This window comes from Macrobrachium rosenbergii, chromosome 25 (assembly GCF_040412425.1).
Source record: "Macrobrachium rosenbergii isolate ZJJX-2024 chromosome 25, ASM4041242v1, whole genome shotgun sequence".
NCBI lineage: Eukaryota > Metazoa > Arthropoda > Malacostraca > Decapoda > Palaemonidae > Macrobrachium > Macrobrachium rosenbergii.
This window is the reverse complement of record NC_089765.1, coordinates 19884565-19908443: the sequence shown is the minus strand read 5'-3', so window position 1 is coordinate 19908443 and position 23879 is coordinate 19884565. Positions and strand designations below refer to the sequence as shown.

The 23879-nt window shown below is 35.4% G+C and overlaps 1 protein-coding gene across 4 annotated transcripts in view; it reads left to right on the top strand.

Moving 5' to 3' along the window:
* The window catches only part of Pez (protein tyrosine phosphatase non-receptor pez), a 43249-nt gene extending 19433 nt beyond the window's left edge, over window positions 1-23816 (top strand). For all 4 annotated transcript variants that reach the window (XM_067127061.1, XM_067127064.1, XM_067127063.1 and 1 more), the window contains exons 16-21: window positions 13033-13219; window positions 13457-14971; window positions 16109-16327; window positions 16983-17183; window positions 18273-18432; window positions 18880-23816. In XM_067127061.1, coding sequence (XP_066983162.1) covers window positions 13033-13219; window positions 13457-14971; window positions 16109-16327; window positions 16983-17183; window positions 18273-18432; window positions 18880-19175 — 2578 coding nt within the window. In that variant the 3' untranslated portion in view covers window positions 19176-23816. The remainder of the gene's footprint in view (window positions 1-13032; window positions 13220-13456; window positions 14972-16108; window positions 16328-16982; window positions 17184-18272; window positions 18433-18879) is intronic.
* The last annotated feature ends 63 nt before the right edge of the window (window positions 23817-23879 follow it).

The window sequence follows — 23879 nt, the reverse complement described above, 5'->3', positions numbered from 1 at the left end:
AAGCGAATTATAGTTAAAGGATTGATTTTGAGGGAAACGAATTATAGTTGAAAGATTGACTTTGGGGAAAGCCAAATATAGTTGAAGAATTGATTTTGAGGGAAGTGAATTATAGTTGAAGGATTGATTTGGAGGGAAGCAAATTGAAGGATTGATTTTGAGGGAAGCGAATTATAGTTGAAGGATTGATTTTGAGGGAAGCTAATTATAGGTGAAGGATTGATTTTGAGGGAAGCAAACTATAGTTGAAGGATTGAATTTGAGGGAAGTGAATTATAGTTGAAGGATTGATTTTGACGGAAACAAATGGAAGGATTGATTTTGAGGGAAGGGAATTATAGTTGAAGGATTGATTTTGAGGGAAGTGAATTATAGTTGAAGGATTGATTTTGAGGGAAGTGAATTATAGTTGAAGGATTGATTTGGAGGGAAGCAAATTGAAGGATTGATTTTGAGGGAAGCAAATTATAGTTGAAGGATTGATTTTGAGGGAAGCGAATTATAGCAGAAGGATTGATTTTGAGGGAAGCAGATTATAGTTGAAGGATTGATTTTGAGGGAAGTGAATTATAATTAAACGATTGATTTTGAGGGAAGCAAATTATAGGTGAAGGATTGATTTCGAGGGAAGCATATTATAGTTGAAGGATTGATTTTGAGGGAAGTGAATTACAGTCAAAAGGATTGATTTTGAGGGAAGCAAATTGAAGGATTGATTTTGAGGGAAGTGAATTATAGTTGAAGGATTGATTTTGAGGGAAGCAAATTATAGTTGAAGGATTGATTTTGAGGGAAGCAAATTATAGTAGAAGGATTGATTTTGAGGGAAGTGAATTATAGGTGAAGGATTGATTTTGAGGGAAGCAAATTATAGTTGAAGGATTGATTGATTTTTGAGGATTGATTTTGAGGGGAGTGAATTATAGATGAAGGATTGATTTTGAGGGAATTAAATAATTGTTGAAGGATTGATTTTGAGGGGAGCGAATTATAGTTGAAGGATTGAATTTGAGGGAAGCCAAGTCACCAGGGAAATATCAAAGTAAATATGAATATGGTAACATTGAGTTGTAAGGATAAATTTAATGTGCAGAAGTCATTAGAGGCACAAAGGTGAATGATCTGGAATGGGTAGGGAAGGTAATAACATTATTAAAATGTAATAATAATAATAATAATAATAATAAGAATTAAATACTAATGGAAAATGTCCCATAACACTGATTAAGATTAGAATTAGTACTGGAGAAGGAAGTTGAATGAATACAGGTGATAATATAAAAATTGTATTTATGTAAAAAGCTGCAGTAATAATTGGCTGAGATTACAAGGAAACTGAAAGTAGAAGAAATTACGAGTGAGATCTGGAAGTAGTATTACTATTTTATAATAGTAAGCTGTTGAGTGTAATTGAAGGGAATATTTTTTAAAGATGAGCAGGGTAGTTTGTGCGTGCAAGTGATGGGAAACTGCAAGAACAGTAGGGACAAATTGCTATAAAATGGAAATGCTACAGTGATATTATGGCAAGGATAAAATGTTGGAATTAGTTTAGTAGTATAGCCAGATCACAGAGTTACGTTTCTTTTAAGTCTGGAGACAAAGAGGAGCAATATAGAGTTAACTAGAAAGTTTGGAAAAGACTACATCATACAAAAGGGAAGAAAAATGAAAGGCAGAAACAAAGGCAGCTTAGGTGAACCACACAAGATAGTACCTTTCGTATCGTGGTTTTTGTGATGGTAGATAAGAAGTACAAAACAAGAGAAGCAGTACAAGTAAAAGTGAAATCAATCTAAACATACACGAGTTGCATGTGTAACTTTACATCTCAGACACCATCCTTCATTGAGTTCAATTTTAATACCCACAGGGTACAATAAGATGTGGTCCTCAACTGCGTACAGCACCTGTAATAAAAAAAATACTACATAAATGCAGACATTTATAATATAATAGAATATATACATTTAAAGATAAGAATTAATTTCCATTTCTTGTATTAGCACAATTTATTACCAGTGTGCATGTGTGTGTCTTTAGAAGAAATAAATAATTGAAATTTAGAATTACCCACTATGTAAAAAAAAAGGATAGGTAAATGTGAAATTAAAAATAAAGTATATAAATAATTTCGCCAATGTAAACCAGAAGAGAACATGATTATATAATCTCTCTCTCTCTCTCTCTCTCTCTCTCTCTCTCTCTCTCTCTCTCTCTATCTCTCTATATCTCTCTCTATATATATATATATATATATATATATATATATATATATATATATATATATATAATATGTATATATATATATATATATATATGTATATATATATGTGTATACATACTGTGTATATATATATATAGTATAATTATCTCATGTTTTGTTTTTACTTCAGCTCTGTTTCCTCTATATATCTCGGATTTTAAGAGACCCTGGCAAGCACATTCTCTCCCATGACCCCTTTACCGCTCCCGTTTGTGTTCGGTGCTTTCTCCCTAATTACTCTAGACTGTGTGACGTATGTAGCTTGTTACGAAAGTAATTAACAGGGTTTTATAGTTCTCTCACGATGATAGCTTGCTTGCTGCCTGTTGACTATTGTTCTGCATTTCTGGGGGGAATGGCTAGAGACTCTCTCTCTCTCTCTCTCTCTCTCTCTCTCTCTCTCTCTCTCTCTCTCTCTCTCTCTATATATATATATATATATATATATATATATATATATATATATATATATATATATATATATATATATATATATATATATATATATATATATATATATATATTCCAATGTATGAATTGGATATTAAACGACATTTTTAGCTAAATTTTGTATATAAAATGTCACGGTGATGTGATAAAAATTCATATATATATATATATATATATATATATATATATATATATATATATATATATATATATATATATATATATATGTACATATATATATGTGTGTGTGTGTGTTTTGTGTTTCTGGTGGAAGTAAAGGCTCCGTGATATGATCTGCCCTTCGTCCAGCAAAAAAAAAAATTTTCCGGAGAAAAAAATATCATTGACATTTCTACTGTGTTATTCATTTGGATATTTTTTCCTGTTATATCAACCAGACTTTTACGAGAATCCTTGGAGCATTTCCTAATATTGTTTCTCTCTCTCTCTCTCCCTTTATAAATATATTTTATATATATTTATTCCTTTTGTTATGCTCTCCTTACAATTGTTTCGTAGTACAACTGCGAGGTTTTCCTCCTGTTACACCTTTCAAACCTTATCACTGTCAATCTCCCTTCCAGCGCTGAATGACCTCATAGGTCTCAGTGCTTGGCCTTTAGCCTAAATTCTGTATTCCATTCCATTGCTTTTGTTATGCATGCAAAATATCCAAAGCGTAATTGGTTTCTAATTTTCTTAATATATTTAGGCTTTCAGAGTGAGATTACAGGGTTTTATTTATTACACACACACACACACACACACACACACACATATATATATATATATATATATATATATATATATATATATATATATATATATACATACATACATATAATGCAGCATATTTGAAACTTGACTATTTGTACTCAGTGTAATTAAACGCCGATATATTTTAGTTAACGACGAATCAACCAAAAATAGACATCCGGTTACATTCCGTGCATTATTGAGGTGGGGACACGTTAGGTATTTGTTCTGACGTCCCTTTTCGCATGCTGGGAAGGGCTATACAGCGTGGTGTGTCCCGCGGAGGAAGGAAGGAAAGCGGCGTATTTTGGGACTTAACTTAGGCAAGGAGAAGGCTCACGTTGCCGTGTTAATACACTGCCTGGGTTAGGCGAGAACCGGGTGCAAGGGAGAACCGACTCTCCGCCAACGGACCGTAACGCTCATTTTGGCGCGCGAGGCGACGCGCGGGATGAGTCACCACGCGTGTCCAGAGCTGCCTCGCCTTTATGCCGTCCCTTCGCAAAGGTCGTTTTCCATCGGCCACCTGCTACAGGAAACGTACCTGTGGTGTTTGAATAGCAGAACCGTAATTTGATAAGAAACATGATAAAACATAACGAAGGTGTGTTCACGGCGTGTTTTAGGTCAGTGTTGTTCTTGTTTGAAAGGTGTCCATTTCGCACGAGTTAAATTTAAAGAGACGAGGTTCTGGAATGAAGTGATGGGAGGAAAAACGAAAAATTCCACGGTGGTTTGAACAATAATGAAGACGGCTCTTTCGTCGTTTAGTGCTGATACGCCTCTTGCTTTCCTAATTTCTGTTATCATCCAGTGTTCCTTCCCCCTCTCCCCTCCACACCTCCATGACCCCCTCCCCCACCCACCTCTCCCAGCCCTCGAAACGCTGGGGAAAAGGAATTTCCCCCCTAAGGCCTCCCGGAATGAGAGTCAACTTCCTATGAATCTGTATGAGTCATTCATCGGAAAACGATCGATTGTAGCCTCTACATGACGCCCTTACGGTCAGACGGCGTAAGGTCGAAACTCGCGCTCGGCGTTTGTCGACACATTGACTAATAATGTGTTGGCATATGCTCTGAGGGGAGAGAGAGAGAGAGAGAGAGAGAGAGAGAGAGAGAGAGAGAGAGAGAGAGAGAGAGAGAGATCAACCTAGGCCACCACAGGTGGTTTCTGCTGCTGCTTGTTAGTTAGCCGCGTGGTCTGGCCAAGGGAAGTTGACTTAGTGGTTAGTGGAGGTTCTTCAGTGGGTTTTTTATTGTCTTGTTTTTGAAGATTCTTGTTGTGCGGTGTTCATCTCCTGTTGAGTTTTTATTTTTATTTATTTTTTTTTTCACTGGAGGAGACTGTGTCCAGAAGTCGGTCGAGTGCCATTGGGAACAGTTGGTTAACTTATAGGTATTGTTTTACTGTTTACTTTTGTAAGAGTGGTTGGTGTTTATATATATATATATATATATATATATATATATATATATATATATATATATATATTATATATATTTGTGTATATATATATGTATATGGAGACAGAAACACAATGTATAGATACCATGAGGAAAAATGTTCTAAATGTTTATATATATATATATATATATATATATATATATATATATATATATATATATATATATATATATATATATATATATATATATATATATATATATATATACACACACACATATTTATATATATATATATATATATATATATATATATATATATATATATATATATATATGCACACATTTGTGTGTGTGTGTTTGTGTGTATGTATGCCAATCAATTTCCCAATTTGCAGCGTTCGAAGCAGAATCTCGTTGTATTTTTTTTAAGTTCTAGATCGAAAGCAATCACTAATCAACATTTAATTCTGCCCTGTTAAAGGTTTGGAAATTGCGTTCAAATGAGGCAGTGCTTGATTTGAATTAATTGAACTGTGCAGTGACACCGCATTCCTGGGGTGACATTTCTCCATGTTTTTTCATCCAGTTTTATTTTCATTTTATTTTATTTTCTCCTTTCTGTTTTCATGGAAGGTTTATTTCTCCGTATTTCGTTTGTTTTGATGCATTTAATAAATTCCCTGACACACAACTTGAGTGGTGTCATTTTCTAGAATTAATTTTATGGTATTGACTAACTGTAGCCTCTCTCTCTCTCTCTCTCTCTCTCTCTCTCTCTCTCTCTCTCTCTCTCTCTCTCTCTCTCTCTCTCTCTCCCCACTTCAGTCCTTTGTTCAGTGATGGCTGTAAGTTTCTCGCCCTCATGAAATAATAAAAGAGAAGCCGATGACTACTACCTGCTGTCTATCGACTTGATTCTCTCTCTCTCTCTCTCTCTCTCTCTCTCTCTCTCTCTCTCTCTCCTGTTTCGATAATGTGGCGTCTGTTGAGGATTTACTGTTTCATTTTCAGTGTTAGTGTATCCTGTTTTCTCTCTCTCTCTCTCTCTCTCTCTCTCTCTCTCTCTCTCTCTCTCTCTCTCGATAATGTGATATCTATTAATGTATCAGTGCTCCGTCTTTAGTATTATCAACTTATATCATCCCCCTTCTTTGTAATTGTTCTCTCTCTCTCTCTCTCTCTCTCTCTCTCTCTCTCTCTCTCTCTCTCTCTCTCTCTCTCTCTCTCAGCGGATCATCACATAGGATCTAGGGACACTAGAGAGCGGAAGTGTCGCTTGCCAAGTGTCAGTGGAAGGAGTGTTATAATAAGGAAGCCTTATCAGGTTCCCCCAATATTCTTCAGAGCCACCTTATACCTCCTCCTCGCGATATCAGTGGCCTGCTTGATTAGTATTTTTGGAGCTCTCTCTCTCTCTCTCTCTCTCTCTCTCTCTCTCTCTCTCTCTCTCTCTCTCTCTCTCTGAGCACCGTCATTTTGTTTGCTTTTCTCTCGGTCCGGAGATAAAAGGGCTTTCACGGAAGAGTGACTCATTGATGAGGTGGGCTGAAGAAAAGGTGTCTGTCTGTCTCTTTTGCGAAAAAAGAAAAAAAAGGGGGGGTGGGTTTCTTACAAGCGTCCCATTCTCAACCTTTCTCAATTCCGACGCATTTTAGCTCTCTCTCTCTCTCTCTCTCTCTCTCTCTCTCTCTCTCTCTCTCTCTCTCTCTCTCTCTCTCTCAGTATGAGTAGTCTGTCTCTTTTGCGAAAAAAAAAAAAAAAGTTTTTTTCGTAGGTTCTTTCAGCGCTCTCTCTCTCTCTCTCTCTCTCTCTCTCTCTCTCTCTCTCTCTCTCTCTCTCTCTCTCTCTCTCTCTCAGTATGAGTAGTCTGTCTTTTGCGAAAAAGAAAAAGGAAAAAAAGTTTTTTCGTAGGTTCGTCTCATTCTCAACCTTTCTCAACTCCGACGCATTTCAGCTCTCCCCCTCCCCCTCCCCCTTCCCCAAACTCACTCTCTCTCTCTCTCTCTCTCTCATGTATGAGTAATACGCGTTGGTGTGACTGTGATACGCAGGATGAGTCAATCCCATAAGTTTACGCCGTTTCTGACTGTTACGGAAAAAGCCGTGAAATGTGACGTTGTTGCGTATCCTGGGCTTCCGTGCGCGTAAATAAATGTCGCGTAAATTACTGTGGTGTAAATCAGCGTCCGGTTTATTGCTGCTGCGCGGAATCATTGGAATGCGAAAACTGAATAGTGGTGTTCGATACGAAAGCGTTCTTCGAGCTGCGTCGGAGTGGTTGTGCAAATGCGTCATTTACCCGAGGACAAGGCCTTTTTACGGTATATTCATATTTCAGAGCCGAATTTCAATGAAGATGGAGGCGAAATCTAAATAACTTGAAGGCGAGCTCTTTTAAATACTTGTGGTGTGCTGTTTACGTCTTGCGCAACGGCAAGAATACCAGTTTATGAAGCTTTTGATCAAATTGAAACTCCTGTTTACGTTTTAAGGAACGATAAGATATGAAGCTTTTAATCAGGTGTAACGTCTTTTTACGATTCAAAGCACGATTAGATATGAAACTCTTAACTAAGTAAAACGTCTTTTTACTGCTTAAAGAACATTAAACATGAAGCTTTTAATCAAATTGAAACGTCTTTTCACGCCTTAAAGAACGATTAGATATGAAACTCTTAACCAACGTAAAACGTCTTTTTACAATTTAAATAGTGATTAGATATGAAATTTTAAAAGTAAAACGTGTTTTTACAATTTAGATAACGATTAATTATGACGCTTTTGATCAAATTGAAACGTATTTTTACGTTTTAAAGAACGATTAAATATGAAACTCTTAATCAAGTAAAACGTCTTTTTACGATGCAAAGAACAGTCAAATATGAAGCTCTTAATCAGATTACAACGTCTTTTTACGATTTAAAGAACGATTAAATATGAAGCTTTTTACAAAGTAAAACGTCTTTTTACGTTTTAAAGAACAATTAGATATGAAACTCTTAACCAAATAAAACGTCTTTTTACGATTTAAAGAACGATTAAATCTCTGAAGCTTTTAATCAGTGTGAAATGTCTTTTTACGCTTTAAAGAACAATTAGATATGAAGCTTTTAATCAAAGTAAAACGTCTCTTTACGCTTTAAAGAACGATTAAATCTGAAGCTTTTAATCAAAGTAGAACGTCTTTTCACGCTTTAAAGGACGATTAAATCTGAAGCTTTTAACCAAAGTAAATCGTCTCTTTACGCTTTAAAGAACGATTAAATCACCCTCACATCTTCCACGAGCCTCTTGGCTAATTAGTATTTAAGAGAGGCCAAGTGTATTTCTTGTAAGCCCAGGTTTATGCTAATTTGATAGCCTGGGTGTGTGTGTGTGCATTAGGCAATTCTTTTTTTAACCGAGGGAACTGGTTGTAGTCGCAAATGGTTGTGTTTTGTGGCTTGTTGCTTTCCCGGAATCATACTCTGTTTCCACAAGTGGAGCATTTTGTGAAGTGAAATCCAGTCAAGGTTATTTTTTCATATTAACTTTTTCCAGTACCGACATTTTTCTGATTTGTTTCGCTTTTGTTTTGTTATGATGATTAACCGGAATGAGCAATGTAGCCCGGAGTAAATGAAAATGAACTAGTGCATATTTATGCAAGAAAAATGATTTTTAAAAATTAATAAGTGTAGTTTTTAAAATAGAAATGAAAGAACTGATAAAATGTTTCAAATTTGCTACCCACCAGAAAGAAAACACACACACACACACATATATATATATATATATATATATATATATATATATACACATCCATCTTAGTTGATTCATTACAGGCATTTTATTCCGCAACAAAAAAGCAAAAAATAACAATGTTTAGAGAGAGAGAGAGCGTTGACTTGAAGGCCTTTTAAGAATAAGTAACAATGAAATGTCCTCAATTACTTCTTTCTCATTATGAGAAGGAAGAGTTTGTATATTCTTTTGTTTTTTTGCCGCTCTCTACAGGTGGAGCTTTTGTTTGTCTCCCATATTTGTTTTAATACAATGCGTCCATTTTGGTCCTTAGCCCCCACGCCGAAGGACTCCGCTAGACCTCCATGAATAGATGAAAACCTTCATTACATATACGGCTCATTTTTCCTTACCTATTTCAGTATTCTGTGGTTGTTTAAGAGTCTTTGATCTTAGCCGAGATGTCCCTCTCTCTTAATGTATTTTAGCATTGATAGGAGTTACAAAAGTAAACTCTAATCGTATCTGTTATTCTCAGACACGACACTTGTGTTGGGTTATTTTTAGGGTGATTTCTGGAAGTAATTTCTGGATGATTCCCTCTTGGCATTGGTTATTCATGCGCTAATTTTAGACAGTTTCTCATTCAGTATTATATATATATATATATATATATATATATATATATTACTAAAAGGACCTCATTCAAACTGGATGGTATCTAATGGAGTTTTTATTCAAAAAGTTACAAGCTTTCATGGACAAACAGTCCACATTATCAAGTATCCGTACTGAGGTTCTTTTAGTAATTCTACTAATGCACAGAACAATTGTGTATGTGATAAAGTTAATATATTTATATATATATATATATATATATATATATATATATATATATATATATATATATATTTATTTATTTATAAATAATTGTATGTTACATATATATATATATATATATATATATATATATATATATATATATATATATATATATATATATGTGTGTGTGTGTGTGTATATATATACTGTATATATATGTGTGTGTAATGTATATATATTAATGTGCGTACGTACAATGTGTACAATAACGCATCGGGCTTCGGATCTAAACGAGTTACATTCTCCACAAACCTTTGATGAAGACTCGGGTGTTTTGAGAACACACAGGAGAGAAGTATACGGTATATTCCCAAACACTTGCGGCTCTTGTTAATATACCGAGGGAACTGAACCCGGAACTGAGGAGAAAAATAGATTTATTTTCCGTTCGAATCGAGACGTATCGGTGGACCTCATTCCCGGCACTGTAACTTGATTGAAGGAGTTTTCCCGGTAATCTTAGGCGAGGTCTGAAGACCTTGTTCTTTTGGGGGTGGTGAAGATGCTCCCCAATTTACGAGGTCTTCTTAAACCACGAGAGAGAGAGAGAGAGAGAGAGAGAGAGAGAGAGAGAGAGAGAGAGAGAGAGAGAGAGAGAGAGAGTGTCTTGTCACTTGTTTTGACCGACTTAATCATCGGCTGCTTTGTGCGTTTGTGGCTTTTGTGTGTGTGTTTTCGTTAGTATGGTTAGATTAAATTTTGTTTGCATATGTCGGTACTAGTCTAGTTTTTTCGTAACTATATTTTTTAAAGGATGGTATGAATAATAATAGTAATAATAATAATAATTAATTTTGTTTGCATATGTCATTACTGTTCTAGTTTTTTCATAACTATTTTTTTAAGGTTGTTACGAATAATAATAATAATAATAAATTTTGTTTGCATATGACAGTATTGTACTCGTGTTTTGTTAACTAATTTTAAAGATTATGAATAATAATAATAATAATAATAATAATAAAAATAAACTTTTAGACTGCTACAGTGGTTTCCTTACTTTTTCACATGACACACATCCACTGCTAAATGATCATAGATTGTAGAGAAAGACTTACGCTCATATCCTCTCAGTTATGAGTTCGAGAGTGAATTTAGTATGGAAATGAACTTACCTACACAGGAGCATCACCAGCAACACGTCACTCCCGTCATAGTCTCTTATTCACTCTTATGTTAGTCTGTCTTTTGCCTGATTTAAGAACATGACCCTATGTGTTATATATTTGGAATTTCTACTTGAATACCCCCCCTCTCTCTCTCTCTCTCTCTCTCTCTCTCTCTCTCTCTCTCTCTCTCTCTCTCTCTCTCTCTCTCTAACAACCTTTCTACTCTGATTACTCTCCCTGTCTCTGTCAGTGAAACAAACATATTTCGATATCTCTCTCTTTAACGACCTACCTTTGAATACTCTCCCGTTCTCTCGCACTGACGCAGACATATTTCTCTCTCTCTCTCTCTCTCTCTCTCTCTCTCTCTCTCTCTCTCTCTCAGTGAAACAAACATATTTCTCTCTCTCAAACAACCTTTCTACTCTGATTACTCTCCCTCTCTCTCTCTCATTGATACAAACATATTTATTTCTCTCTCTCTCTCTCTCTCTCTCTCTCAAACAAGCTCTCTACTTTGATTACTCTCCCTTTCTCTCGCCGTGAAACAAACATATTCCTCTGTCTGTCTGTCTGTCTGTCTCGGACGTCTAGCGTTATGAATGCAGGCGGTTGATAACAACAAATAACCGTCACACAAACAGGAAACTGTGGCGCATGCGCTCAATGAGATCCTTCATCGGTTGACAGTCAAAACAATAGACTGTAGATTTAGGATCCCGGGATCCATAAGGAAGTTCTCAAGGACTTCTGCGAGGGAGATCCTTTGCTTTGATAGCACGTACTCATGTGCTGCGTCTTGTTTTGGTCCACATCGTCTCTCTCTCTCCCACGCTGTGGAGTTTTTTTCCTTGTTTAACTTGGTTTGTTTTCCTGATTTACCTTTGTTCACTTTGGTTTATTTTCTTGTTTTGCCTCGATTCATCTCCCTTATCTCCCTCTTTTGCCCTGGTTTATGTCCTTGTTTACCTAGGTTTATTTTCCTGTTTTACCTTGGTTTACTTTCCCGTTTTTACCTAGGTTTACTGCTTGTTTGCCTTGGGTTATTTCTATTTTACTTTGGTTTATTCTCCCGTTTTTATCTTGGTTTACTTCTTGTTTACCTTGGTTTATTTCCTGTTTTACCTCGGTTTATTTCCAAGTTTTCACCAGCATTTACTTCTTGTTTACCTTGGTTTATTTCCATTTTACCTTGGGTTACTTCTTGCTGATCTTGGTTTATTTCCATGCTTTATCTTGGCTCTTTCCGTGTTTTTACCTGCATTTATTTCCATGTTTTTACCTGGGTTTATTTCCCTACTTTTACCTTTATTGACTTTATGTTTACCATGAGTTATTTCCTTGTTTTTCGTAGGTTTATTTTCCTGTTTTACCTTGGTTTTTATCCTTGTTTTAGAGTAACCTTGTAGTTTTTTTATGCTATCCTCTTAAATTTTCCTTAATTTCCATATATTTTTAAATTCCATATATTTTTATCAGTTTTTGCATTTTATTTGCATCCTTTTTAGATGTCTCTTCGTATTCATTCTCCCCACCCATGAACCATTGCTTAAATTAGAATAATGTTGTACTTCAATTCACGTCATCCGTGTGTGTTAAGAATATCAATTATGTGGTCAGCGTAGAATATTGTCAGTAGCAAATGAGGCTCGTAATTTAAGGAATGTGGTTACAGTCGGATTTTGTCTGTTATTTTACCTTGGCTCTCTCTCTCTCTCTCTCTCTCTCTCTCTCTCTCTCTCTCTCTCTCTCTCTCTCTCTCTCTCTCTCTCTCTCTCAAGGTTAATGGACACCAGTTTTAATTAATGCAAAGAAACCAAAATAATTTGTGAAAAAAAAGGATTTAAGTGGTTTGTCTTTCATTGCTGGTTTGTTGATTCATGGTTAAATCTAGCATTAATCATTTAATAATGAGTTGCCTTAATATATATATACACACACACATACGTTTTGGTTGCTTACAAATATAGTGTATTATGTTATGTTTTTATGTAAGATGCACTTTTGCTACTTGCAATTTTTATGACATGAATTAATGTGTTGGTGAAGTTTTTTCCAGAATTCTTATTCCTGCTTGTGAGAATGTCTTCTGAACTCTACTGTTGAACGTATCTAAAATTTAGCAGACCCAGCCTTTCTTACATTTATTCATCTTGTTGATATAAATGGGCTTTTTCAATTTGATGTTTCAGTGTTAGTACTGTAATTAGTAATCTGGAAAAGTATTTAAATAAACATTGTTGTTCATGTTCTTGCATCAGCATTGGTTATTTGTGTGTACAGATCCACTTTGTTTTTTCTTTGTGTAAATCTGCTTTATAGCCATATGTTTTATTTGCTCAGTAATTGCCCTTGATATCATTCTTTGAGTGCTGCCATGTTAAATTGTTCATTTGTCATACTGAATTTCTTAGAATTTCTTATCTCCATTTGACAGCACCCCAGAATTAGCATCCCCATCTGCTGGAGATTTATTTGAAGGGGGATCAAGAGCTGATGGTGGCAGAGATGTAAGTAGGGGGGCACAAGACCAACAGTTGCTCCATGTGTACAAACCTCCACCACCTTATCCTTATAGTAAACCATCCAGCAACAGTACTCCTGACTTGGCCTCTAGTAATCAGGTAGAGTATCTGTGAGGTGACTTTTTATATTTAGAATTTATCATTACTGAAGTACATTTAGCATTAAAAGTTTAGGTGTGATATAAGCAAGATTATCATATTTTTGTTGTAGCTTCTTGGTTTTTAAATCATAAAATTCTAAAAATTTGCATGTATTCATGTTATTATTTGTTGTGAATGCAATTGGAATGTCCAGTAATGTTCATCCAATATTTATTTAGTCCTCTTGACCTTCAGGGTAATAACAACAGTCCAGATTTAGCATCAAGAAGAAGGGCACTGGTGACTGCTTCATTAGGGTGCCTTGGGTCACCAGACCTCTCGAGGACTTACGAGAACTTGGCTGATCTCAGTGAAGCTGTGGAAAGTCTTCGCAATGAGTTAACAAGGACTACTGAAACTGGTAGTTCTTTCCTTCATCCACTTCACTCATTCAGTCACAATTACTCTTGTGATGATCTGGATGCCATTTATCAACTAAGTAATGGCCATGTAGCCATAGGAACAAATAGAAACATCAATCCTTTGTTCACAGGGGAGCAGCAGGGACAGCCTTCACAGCAGCAGGGTAGTGCTGCCACTCAGTATCCTGGTGGACCTCATTATGCTGCACAGTTTACTGGACAATACACGGCAGAATCAGCTCAATATTCTGGTGGTGTTCAGAGTTCCCAAGAGCCCATTTATCAGAACATTGGTGTCCTTAGAACAGACGAGCCAAGAGAACGCACAAGGTCAGCACCAGAAATCGACAGCAACTCTCTCGGTGTTGTAGCTACTACACAGGGTAGTCATATAGTGGGACTTCCTGGAGAGGACCTTCAGGGAGGGCGAAGCAGGGCTTTGTCACAGCCTGTAAGACAGGCAGCTATTGAGCCCCAGATATACATAGAAAATCGTCTTGGGGAGCAACAGCGAGGTCCTATCGAAGCCATCAATGCTGCTATGGGACAGATTCCTGTCTTTAGTGCACAGCAAGAGTTGAGACACAGCCATCACCATCACTTACATCTTCAGCAGCAGATGCAAGCTCTTTCACTACAGCAACAGCAGCAGCAGCAGCACATACAATTACAACTGCAGCAGAAGGAACAATTGCAGCAGAAATTGCAGCTTCAGCAGAAGAAGGATCAGCAGCTCCAACAGCAGCAACAGCTGCAAGCCCAGCAACAACAGCAAAGCGTTCAGCTTCATAGTCAGAGTGCTCATCTTCACATACAGCAACAGCAGTTACAGCAGCAGGTGAAACAGCAACAACAGCGGCAACCACAAGAACAGCAGAGACCTACCCAAGAGCAACAGAGGCAGGTTCAGGAGAAAAGGCAGCAAGTTAAGGAGCAGCAACAAAGGCAGCTTCAACAGCAGAAGCAGTTACAACATCAGTTACAGCAAAGTCAACAGCAGCAACCAGCACAGCAGACAATGGTTGCTAAACAGCAGCTAAAACAGCAAGCGCCACCGCATCCCAGTGACACGAGTAACGAGAGTGGCGGTGGAAAGCTCTCCCCAAGAAAGAAATGGGGGGCACCACCAATGGGACCTGTGTTAGTTGCGGGTCAGACAGAGACAGGAGCCCTTGCCTCGACCTTTGTGACTGCAGACGCCCAAGGTGGTCAAGAAGGAGTGCTGTCTAAGAAGGAAGTTTCAAAAAGTAGTGAAAACCTCTTGAACTCTGCAGGGTCTGCAAAAGGTGCAACACCTGATGTACTTCGAGGGGTGACTTCCTCTAAGCCTGTGCCAAAGGACCCCAGGGTAAGATGCTACTGCATTTACAGTATATACTTTAAATTGTTTTTAGCATTTTTAATGTCTATTGATAATGTCTAATGCAATAGACATCCTTTTATTGAGATGAAGTCCTATTTTTATAGGTGTACTATATATTTATGTAGACCACAGTTATTTTTGTGTAGAGGGTTATTGGTCAAGAATTCTGAATAGACAAGGGAATAATGATAACATAAGAAGTTAGTGCAGTCAAAATGGTAGTAGCAAAGTAAAGTTGCAGACTAGTGAAATCATCTCAGTGAGGAAAAAGGAGACATGAGGACAGAAGCTATGTATGTTAGTATAGAAGGTAGAAGATTGGAATTTGTAGACAGGATTAAATGTTACAGAAGATGATAGAGTGAGGAAAGAGATGAATCACATAGTTGGTAAGAGGAGGTAGGCAGTAAGAGTTCTGAAAAGTTGTGGAATAGGTGCATGTATTGGAAGACAAGTGCATTATTGAAATGTGTGATAGAATTGTTAAGCTAAGTTTTCTCTGGAAAAGAAATGCATTTGTTGAAAGTGAGAGTGTGATGGTGGAAACTCATGAAGTGAAGCATCTTTATGAAAAGTGAGAATTATAATGGTGATAAACAGGGATACCACAAAGATATGATAAATAGGTCATTATAGATGAAGAGATGGCAAGTTTTTTTAGATTATATTTTTGATGTAGAAAGAATTTGAAACTTAGAAGAAAATGTTTCTTTAAATATTTTTAAAGAAACACTGAAGGCAACTGATACCTTAGCAATTCTCAATTGATGGACGAGAGATTTACTAGAGTAAAAGGTTTTTTAGTAACCTGGAAACTTGACTGTGAATGCAAAACAGGTAATTTTTACATAATGTAAATAGAGATGTATGGTTTTATCTTTGATTAAACAAAATTGGAATGTGAGTGTGACTGTCATCTGTCGTTCTCTGAAGTTGCCATCCCTTTGGGTGAATTTTTTTTTTTTCTTAAAAAGTTTAGAATCCATTCCTGTAATTTTTATACTCTAGGTCAATATTTTAAAAATTGTATGCATTGCCATTTACTGTTAATTGTTTTTCAAGGAAAGTATATCTTGTAGGAGAAAATTTATTAGTAAATGTTTCCCCTTTTTTTTTTTACAGGTCCTGCAGTTGGAGAGCAAACTATTTGCCTCAGATATCTTACAAGAGTATGAAGCAATTCCTCGAAAGAAGCCTAATGCCGATTTCACAACCTCCATGAAGCCAGATAACATTCCACGGAATAGGTACAAAGACATAGTACCTTATGAAGAAAATAGAGTGAAAATCACACCAGCCAAGGATAACAAAAGTGGATATATAAATGCCTCTCATATTACAGTAAGTGTTTTCTTTTAAGAAGTCTGATTGAATAAAGTTACATTAAAATAGGAGAGATTGTGACCAAATAAGTTTACATTCAGTTTGTAAAAGCTGAGGATCCTACCTTGGCAGGATACAAAATGTTTTATGCATTTTATTGAAATTCCTTTATTATTACTAAATTTTACAATAGCATAAAATAATATATCACCGATGAGGAATAAAATGTTGATTAATTAAATAATGAATGAACGAATTCATGGTATGCTTCAGATGATTAGGAGCTACCTTACTGTGTAGCCTAACTTGATTTTTAATTTTATAGATATTCATAAATAATTGAAGAAAAACCTGAAAATTACTAACGTAATTTAGAGAAATTTAACATTTCAAAGGTTAGTGAACAGATGTATACCAAAGTACTATAACATAATATATTGCTATAGTTAGCAGAGGTATGCTTGAAAAAGAATAAGTGTTACTAGTGTATTTATACATCACAAATAGTTTGCAGGCTTAACATGGTCCCATCTTTTGACTAGCATTGTTATAATTTGAGCATCTGATGATGATGACAATAGCTGTGGTCTTGTTAATTATTGCTCAAATGCAACCTTGTCACTAGTAAAGCAATATCTTCTGAAAATGAAAGTTTCTTTGTTGGATTTTCCAGGCAAGTGTTGGAGAGAGTCAGCGGTTTTATATTTGCTGTCAAGGACCTTTGGCCAATACAGTCTCGCACTTTTGGCAGTGTGTTTGGGAAGCAGATGTGTTTCTGGTGGTTATGTTGACATCTGTTACAGGTGATACAGCCACCAGTAAAAGTTTTCCATACTGGCCCCAAACCGACAACACAAGTGTTGAATGCGCACAGGTTGGTTCATTTAAAAATAAATATTTTATTAAGGATATGTTTTTCATTGGCAGTAAGGGAATTGTTATTGTATTTGCATTGATATGATTCACCCCGATAGAGGGCATTACTGACGTGTGTTCCGTGGCACACTAGGCAGCGCAATACTGAAGGTAATTTGATGTGTTCCCCTACCCAGACTGTTTTACCTTGTACTTTTCGTCCATTCCCTTTGTTTTCTTGTTACATAGCATTATTATTTTGTAGTTTACCTTGTACTAATTGTCGGCTGTTATTTAAGAAAGTCATTGAATTTACCTTATGAGTTTTGTAAGTGGTCAAACTGTCAACTAGTTTGGTGAGCCAGATTTAGAATGGTCTAAAATCACATCCAACTGATCAGGTTTTCATTCCACAAGTTATACAAAGCCAATTTAAATGTTGAAATGTGTTGGATACTTGCATATGTATGCCTAAAAGAAAATAAAAATACTGATTTAATGCATCCAAAGCTGCAGTCATTATGACTGTATCAAATACATTCATTACATCTCTGAAACCCTTCGTCTTTAGTAAATGTCCAGTGTTGTAAAGCAAGAAATCTGATGTGAAAGTAAAACAGATTAAACTAACCGTTGGATTGTGGTGGTGTTCTTGCCAAACAGGATACCACATTGAAGGAAAGTTATGACAAGTTATCATCTCTATGAATCAATCACACTTTTCTGACCCATGGTTATTTGATGAACAACCACATTACCTAATCCTTGAGAGGTGATTGCAGAACAACACTTGCACTTAAACATGTCATTAGTTATTACCTATTTTCAACCAACAACATATATCACATATCCCATCTAAGTGTTTTTGGAGTTACAGTATACTGTATGTCCATTAAGAATAAACCTTTGAGGTCAGCCCTGTGAGAGTTAAGAATGCTAATTCGGTGGTCTGGTTAAACTATTAATCAATAGTAAGCTACGGAGAAGACTCCTTTTCATGAAAAGTAATTGTTTGGCAAGCAAATTAACAGCTAAATTATATTGATATGGATGCTTTTGACTAATATTTTAACTGACAATTATATCATGGCCTGTTTTAATTTTCCAGTATCGAGTGTACAGAAAACACAGCACGGTGACAGGATCCCACGTGACGAGTAGATTACAGATTGTTCATGTCCCAACTCGCAAGACCAGAACTATTTGGCACCTGCAGTTTACGGATTGGGCAGATCATGGGTGTCCAGAAGATACACAAGGCTTCATATGTAAGTGTTGTCTTTGGTTTCTCTGTATGATAGATTATGTTACAGCATTAGACTAAAAGTAAATTTGGTTGTGTGATAGAAAGAATAGTGGCTAGAAGTATATGTGTAAGCAGTGCTAAGACTTATTGTTCCATCTCCTTGATCTCTGTTCATTTAGCTCTCCGATGTCTTTAACATAACCTTGCATCACTTTTTGCTTCTTGTTTAAGAACGAATCTGTCAGGAAACCATAGAAGCCTAGAATGATTTACAAGCTTGGTTGAACTAATTTATTTTAAAATGATGTATTCTTAGTATGTGTGTGTAAAAACTTATTAAACTTTTCCACAGTACATTACTATTCTAAATTAAGTTGAATTGTACCAAGTTTTTAGTTCATTATATAAGTTTTAGGATTTCCTCAACAACATTTTGTATGTAGTTATTAATGGTAATGGTAATTTACAGCCTTTTTAGAGGAACTCTCAACTCTGAGGCGATACACGTATAATGAGGTCCGTGGAGTAGGCCGAAACAGGAACACTCCTGTGTTGGTCCATTGCTCAGCTGGCGTTGGCCGCTCAGGGGTCACCATACTTTGTGATCTGCTGTTAGAAGCTACTGACCACAACTTGCCACTAGATCCCCCAAAGGTATTGCATCACCTACGACAACAACGGATGGCTCTTGTACAGACAATTGCTCAGTACAAATTTGTATATCAGGTGTTGATTGCATACCTAAACAGGGCCAGGTTGATTTAAAGCATCTTCCAGAAAAATATAAAAGTTTAATACTGAGTAGTGGTTAACTTTCTTGAATTTATGCTTTAATTTTTCCACGTTCTTTGATGCGTAGTTTAGATTATAAATAGATCTTGTTGACTGTATTGATTGGCGTTGATTTGAAAAATGTTTTCATCATTGGCCTAAATTCTGCTTTTTTTTAAGACAGCTAAAGGTCATGTCCCAGTGACATTCGCTCTGTGCTCATTCGCCGTGTGTCAGAAATGCAAAGGAGCAATGGAAATATAAACTTTCATATAATGTTTATAACTTTTTCATATGTCTTTTTTGCATTGTGTTGTATACATATTGTATGCTAACTTATAAATTGATTGTAAGTTACTGGCATTTACAAGTAAGCAGTTAAGTTATGAAAGTAATCTTTTCAAAAGTGCTACCATTCTTGTGAAGTATAGGTCTTGTTAGCACAAGTTGTTGTTAAATGAAGTATTGATGCATCAAGAGTTCATCTGTAATGCATTCTTTACTTTGAAAGATTATAAAAGTTTTATACAAGCACTGTTGGTTGTTACTGCCGCTATTTTAAATTGCCCCGTCCATTTTCGCCTTTTGCAGCATTAGAATAATCTTGGAAGATCGCCCATGAGGCAGGTTATTATTGTGATAGGCAATTTTTCCTATATATACAGTTTTTTGTGTTTGTTGTAAGCCAACATGATCTCATCTTTGTAAACATAGGTATGGACTATTTCAGTTGATGAATGGAAAATGTCGTTTTGTGTGCCTTTCAGCTCATCTCATCACTTGAATTTCATTGTTACTGTCTGTATGAATATAATGTCTTATGGGTTACGTAGGTGGCTGTACATTTTTGTTGGTGATATAGTTTACCTTATTAGGAATAAGTTTTTTAATTAATGTTTAGGTGAGTTAAATCCCATAAACTACTCGTTTTACTTCTGTTATACTGCGGAGCAGTTTTATCATTTGGCTTTTTTGTGATGCTGTAGTACCTGGTTGCACTGAAGATTATGTTAAGTTAGAGGATGTGTATACTTACCAGTTTTCTCCCATGTATGCGAATATTAAAAATACAGAGACAGTACAGCAAACATTACAAGTATTCCAGTTTGGACTGTAACACACAGATGCAGTTACTGAAGGATTCTTGAATCCACCTCAAAATTTGTGTACCAGTGTGCATAAAGGGAATATGTTATAAGCTGATACTCAGCCAGATTTCCCTGATATTTTTGCATAGCTAATGTGCTCTTTACTTACATATTCCTTTGTAGTATTTTGCTGCAAAGAACCCTTTCTTTTTATAGTGGAGTTAAGTTGCTGTTTCGGTCAAGTTTAACATAAACAATTGCATATTGGTACAGTATTTCTTTCAGGGCCAGTGTCATTGTGCTTAGAATTCTGTCAAGAGCAGCATTAGTTTTTTTAATTTTTTAAATTCAGCCTTAACTCACTGTATGCACATATTGTATATGAATTTCTGTTTTATTCGGTTTTCAGAGAGTATTTGGAAATCTCAGATTTTTTGTTTTAATGAACTGCTCAAGTTTAAGTTTTACTTGTACATTAAAATTTGGATATTTTTCCAAAATTCTTTAAAGATAAAAAATTGAACGTAAATGTGTCATGTCGTGAAACTTGAATAAGTGAGGATCAAAACCTATGCATTTGTAAAGCATTTTTCCATATGTATTTATGTATTTATTTAATTGGAATGATGTATTGGTATTGCTTCATTGTAAAATATCAAGATTCAAAAATTCAAAGCTATGGATTAGTAAGTTTAGCATCATTTAATAAGTCACGCTCTGGATTTGCTCAGTTAATTATTCAAAACAAATATATATTTATGCTTGGAATAGGTTTAGGGTATTCCTTAAAACTTGTAGTAAATCACCAGTTGCTCGTGTCTACTCTTGTGGCAGGCGACAAGAAATTGTCAAACAGCTTAAAATTTGGTGTTCTTAAATACTAGTGCTATCATCATTATTACTACAGTTGAGAGACAAATTGTATTTTGTAGGGTAATATCTAGACAGTTTTATTTTAGGCCAATCTGGGTAAATAACCTAATGAAAAATAATAATTACTTGAGAAAAAGTACAATACCATAACAAACATTGAGTGAAGATCTTGAAATACAAGACCAAGAAATTTTTAATAGCTTGTTTTCCCAGAGTTTTACGCTTTTACAAACGAATAATGTCATGGGTCTTTTGGGCATTAATATTTATGCAGGTTCTGTAAGCATTTCCCATTTTATATGTTTTTTTTTAGTGGATATTGTATATAGGCTTATTTTTCTTATTTTCAGTTACATTTGTAATTTCTTTACTTTTTCCTTGCATGTTTTTTTTTTTTATAATAATTTTTTAGTGAACAATGTAACTTATGAGATTTTGCCTTCTACATTTAATTTCTTGTCACAAAATTTTATCGATAGAATGCAAACATGGTATTGCTAAAAAAGTAGGTGTAGTAAGTACAAGAACAAGAAATCTTTGCAATGCAAAATGTTATGTACTTGATAAACCTTATTTCTTAGCGCCATTTAGTTTGAAAACTTCAAATATGTCAAGTTCTGGTTACAATTTGATATAGGAGTGATATTTCCAATAAGTCAATTCAGTGTTATATATCTTTTTTCTTTTTAATATATTTGAGCCTGCCGTATAAAAGTGAAAAGTATTTGAGTAGAATTTTCCCCTGTAGTTTGTGCCACATATTCACAATTCTGCTTCGGTATGTGTATTTGCAGTGAAATATCTCAAACAGGAATGTCTCAGTTAGGTAGTTATGCTGGTAATCTAGAGGCTCTTGGTTTTTGTAATTGCTGTGATAATCACTGTGAGGTGTTACAGAATGTGAAAGTCCCCCAAATTTTGTTATTTCTAACAAGTGACCCATCCCCATCATGTAAGTGTTTATAATGTATTTGGTTCCTTGTTTGCATTTTATCAGTTTGGTGTTGAAACGGCCAGGTTTGTTTCATATTCAACTGCTGAACTCACCAGTTGGGAGTTTGTTATTGTTCTGAGAATTTGGGTAGTTCCAGCTGTAGAATATTTTCTTAACATGAAAGGTTTCGGTAGTCAGTTACAAGACAGTATGATTCTATAAATTGTGGAAAAAGTGCAATAGAGAAATTGATGTATACATGGACTGATAAAGTTGATGAATATGTAATAACTGACATGAAATTTTAGGGAGGTCCATTATCTTCCATAATTGTCTTCCTTGGTCATTTAGAAACTTAGAAACAAACAACACACTTTCTGGTAGGGAAGGTTTTCAAGTAAATTGTAATCAGTGCACAGATACAGTAGTTATTCACATTTTTTAACTGCTTGATTTGTACCTAATAACATTAAAAGTATTTCAACTTATGAAAGGTTGAGTATTGTATTTTTATATATATTAAAAAAGTACTGTATTGAGATTTCAAGATCAGTTTTCCATTAATTTCTTAATGACATCTCCGTTCATTTTGATGGTTACATATTTAGCCATTTTGAGATCAGTATTGGTTCTGAGACGTAGGAAAAATTTTCAAGTACAGTAGTAGAATAAATGAGAATTTGACTTCCAATGGTTGTAATAAGAATAGAAGGTTCATCCAAGAAGTCAGTTTAGATTGGTAGTGAAATCTGTTTAGCATTCCCTCCAGACTATAGAATATTTTCTTTCTTAAATTGCATATTTATGGCATCCCAGGAAAATACCTTTACTATCTAAGGATACACTTTTATTGATAATTTACTCTGCTTCCACTACTGCCACATTGAAAGCTTGTAATGTAATCAAATGAGCTTCCTGGTGGTAAGTGTGTCAAAACATTTTTTCATGGGATGTATTTTATCCATTTTAGGAAGAGTTCACATTTAAGGTATTATGAAGCTTTCTAAATTGTTTGGCCACCCATGAGAGTTAAGTTTTTGAGCTCATTGATCTGGTTAAACTACTTTTGCAACATCATATTTATCATGGTATCTTATATTATGTTTCCATGAATATTTGCGTGGGATATTTTCATGAACACTTACACAGTCGTCTCTGCAAGGTTGCAGGAAAAGGTCAAGGTAGCTTTTGCAATTTTAAGCAGCAAATATTTTCAGGCTGTATAAGGTCCTAATCCTTGAATACGTACCTGTATCAGGTTTTGTAGCTGGGTGGTGTGAAAGGTACATACCTATCAGTATCCTAATACTTTCTTTTTCACTGGCTTTTTTCTTTTCAAACAGTTGCATCTATATGGAGTGATAGTTTGGTGAATCTCATAAAGAAACTTCCTAGGAAAAGAAGAGGGATGCAGATGTCTGTTGTATTTAATTTATTTCATTCACGATGCCATTTAGCAGTGTTAGCTTTAGCAATTTCAGTCCGGTGTAATATTTCAGTGTTCGAGTCTGTAGCTTAAGTGCCTTTCCGCCTTCTCCCAAAACTGTATTCTTGTCTTTCGCACATTGTGATTTCATCTCGTCTGTGGTTGAACAGTCCGGTTGAATTAAATGTGTAACACTTGCCAAGTATTTTACGATGAGATCTGTTAGTGACATTGCTACTGTCATCTTTGTAATTATTTATGTAATAATCTTAAGAGATAGTTGAAAGCTATTTTAGAAGTGGATATTTTTGCAATGAAGATGCACTTAAAAAGTCTTAAGGCATTACGTTTTTCTCGTACTTCCGCATTTCCAAAGT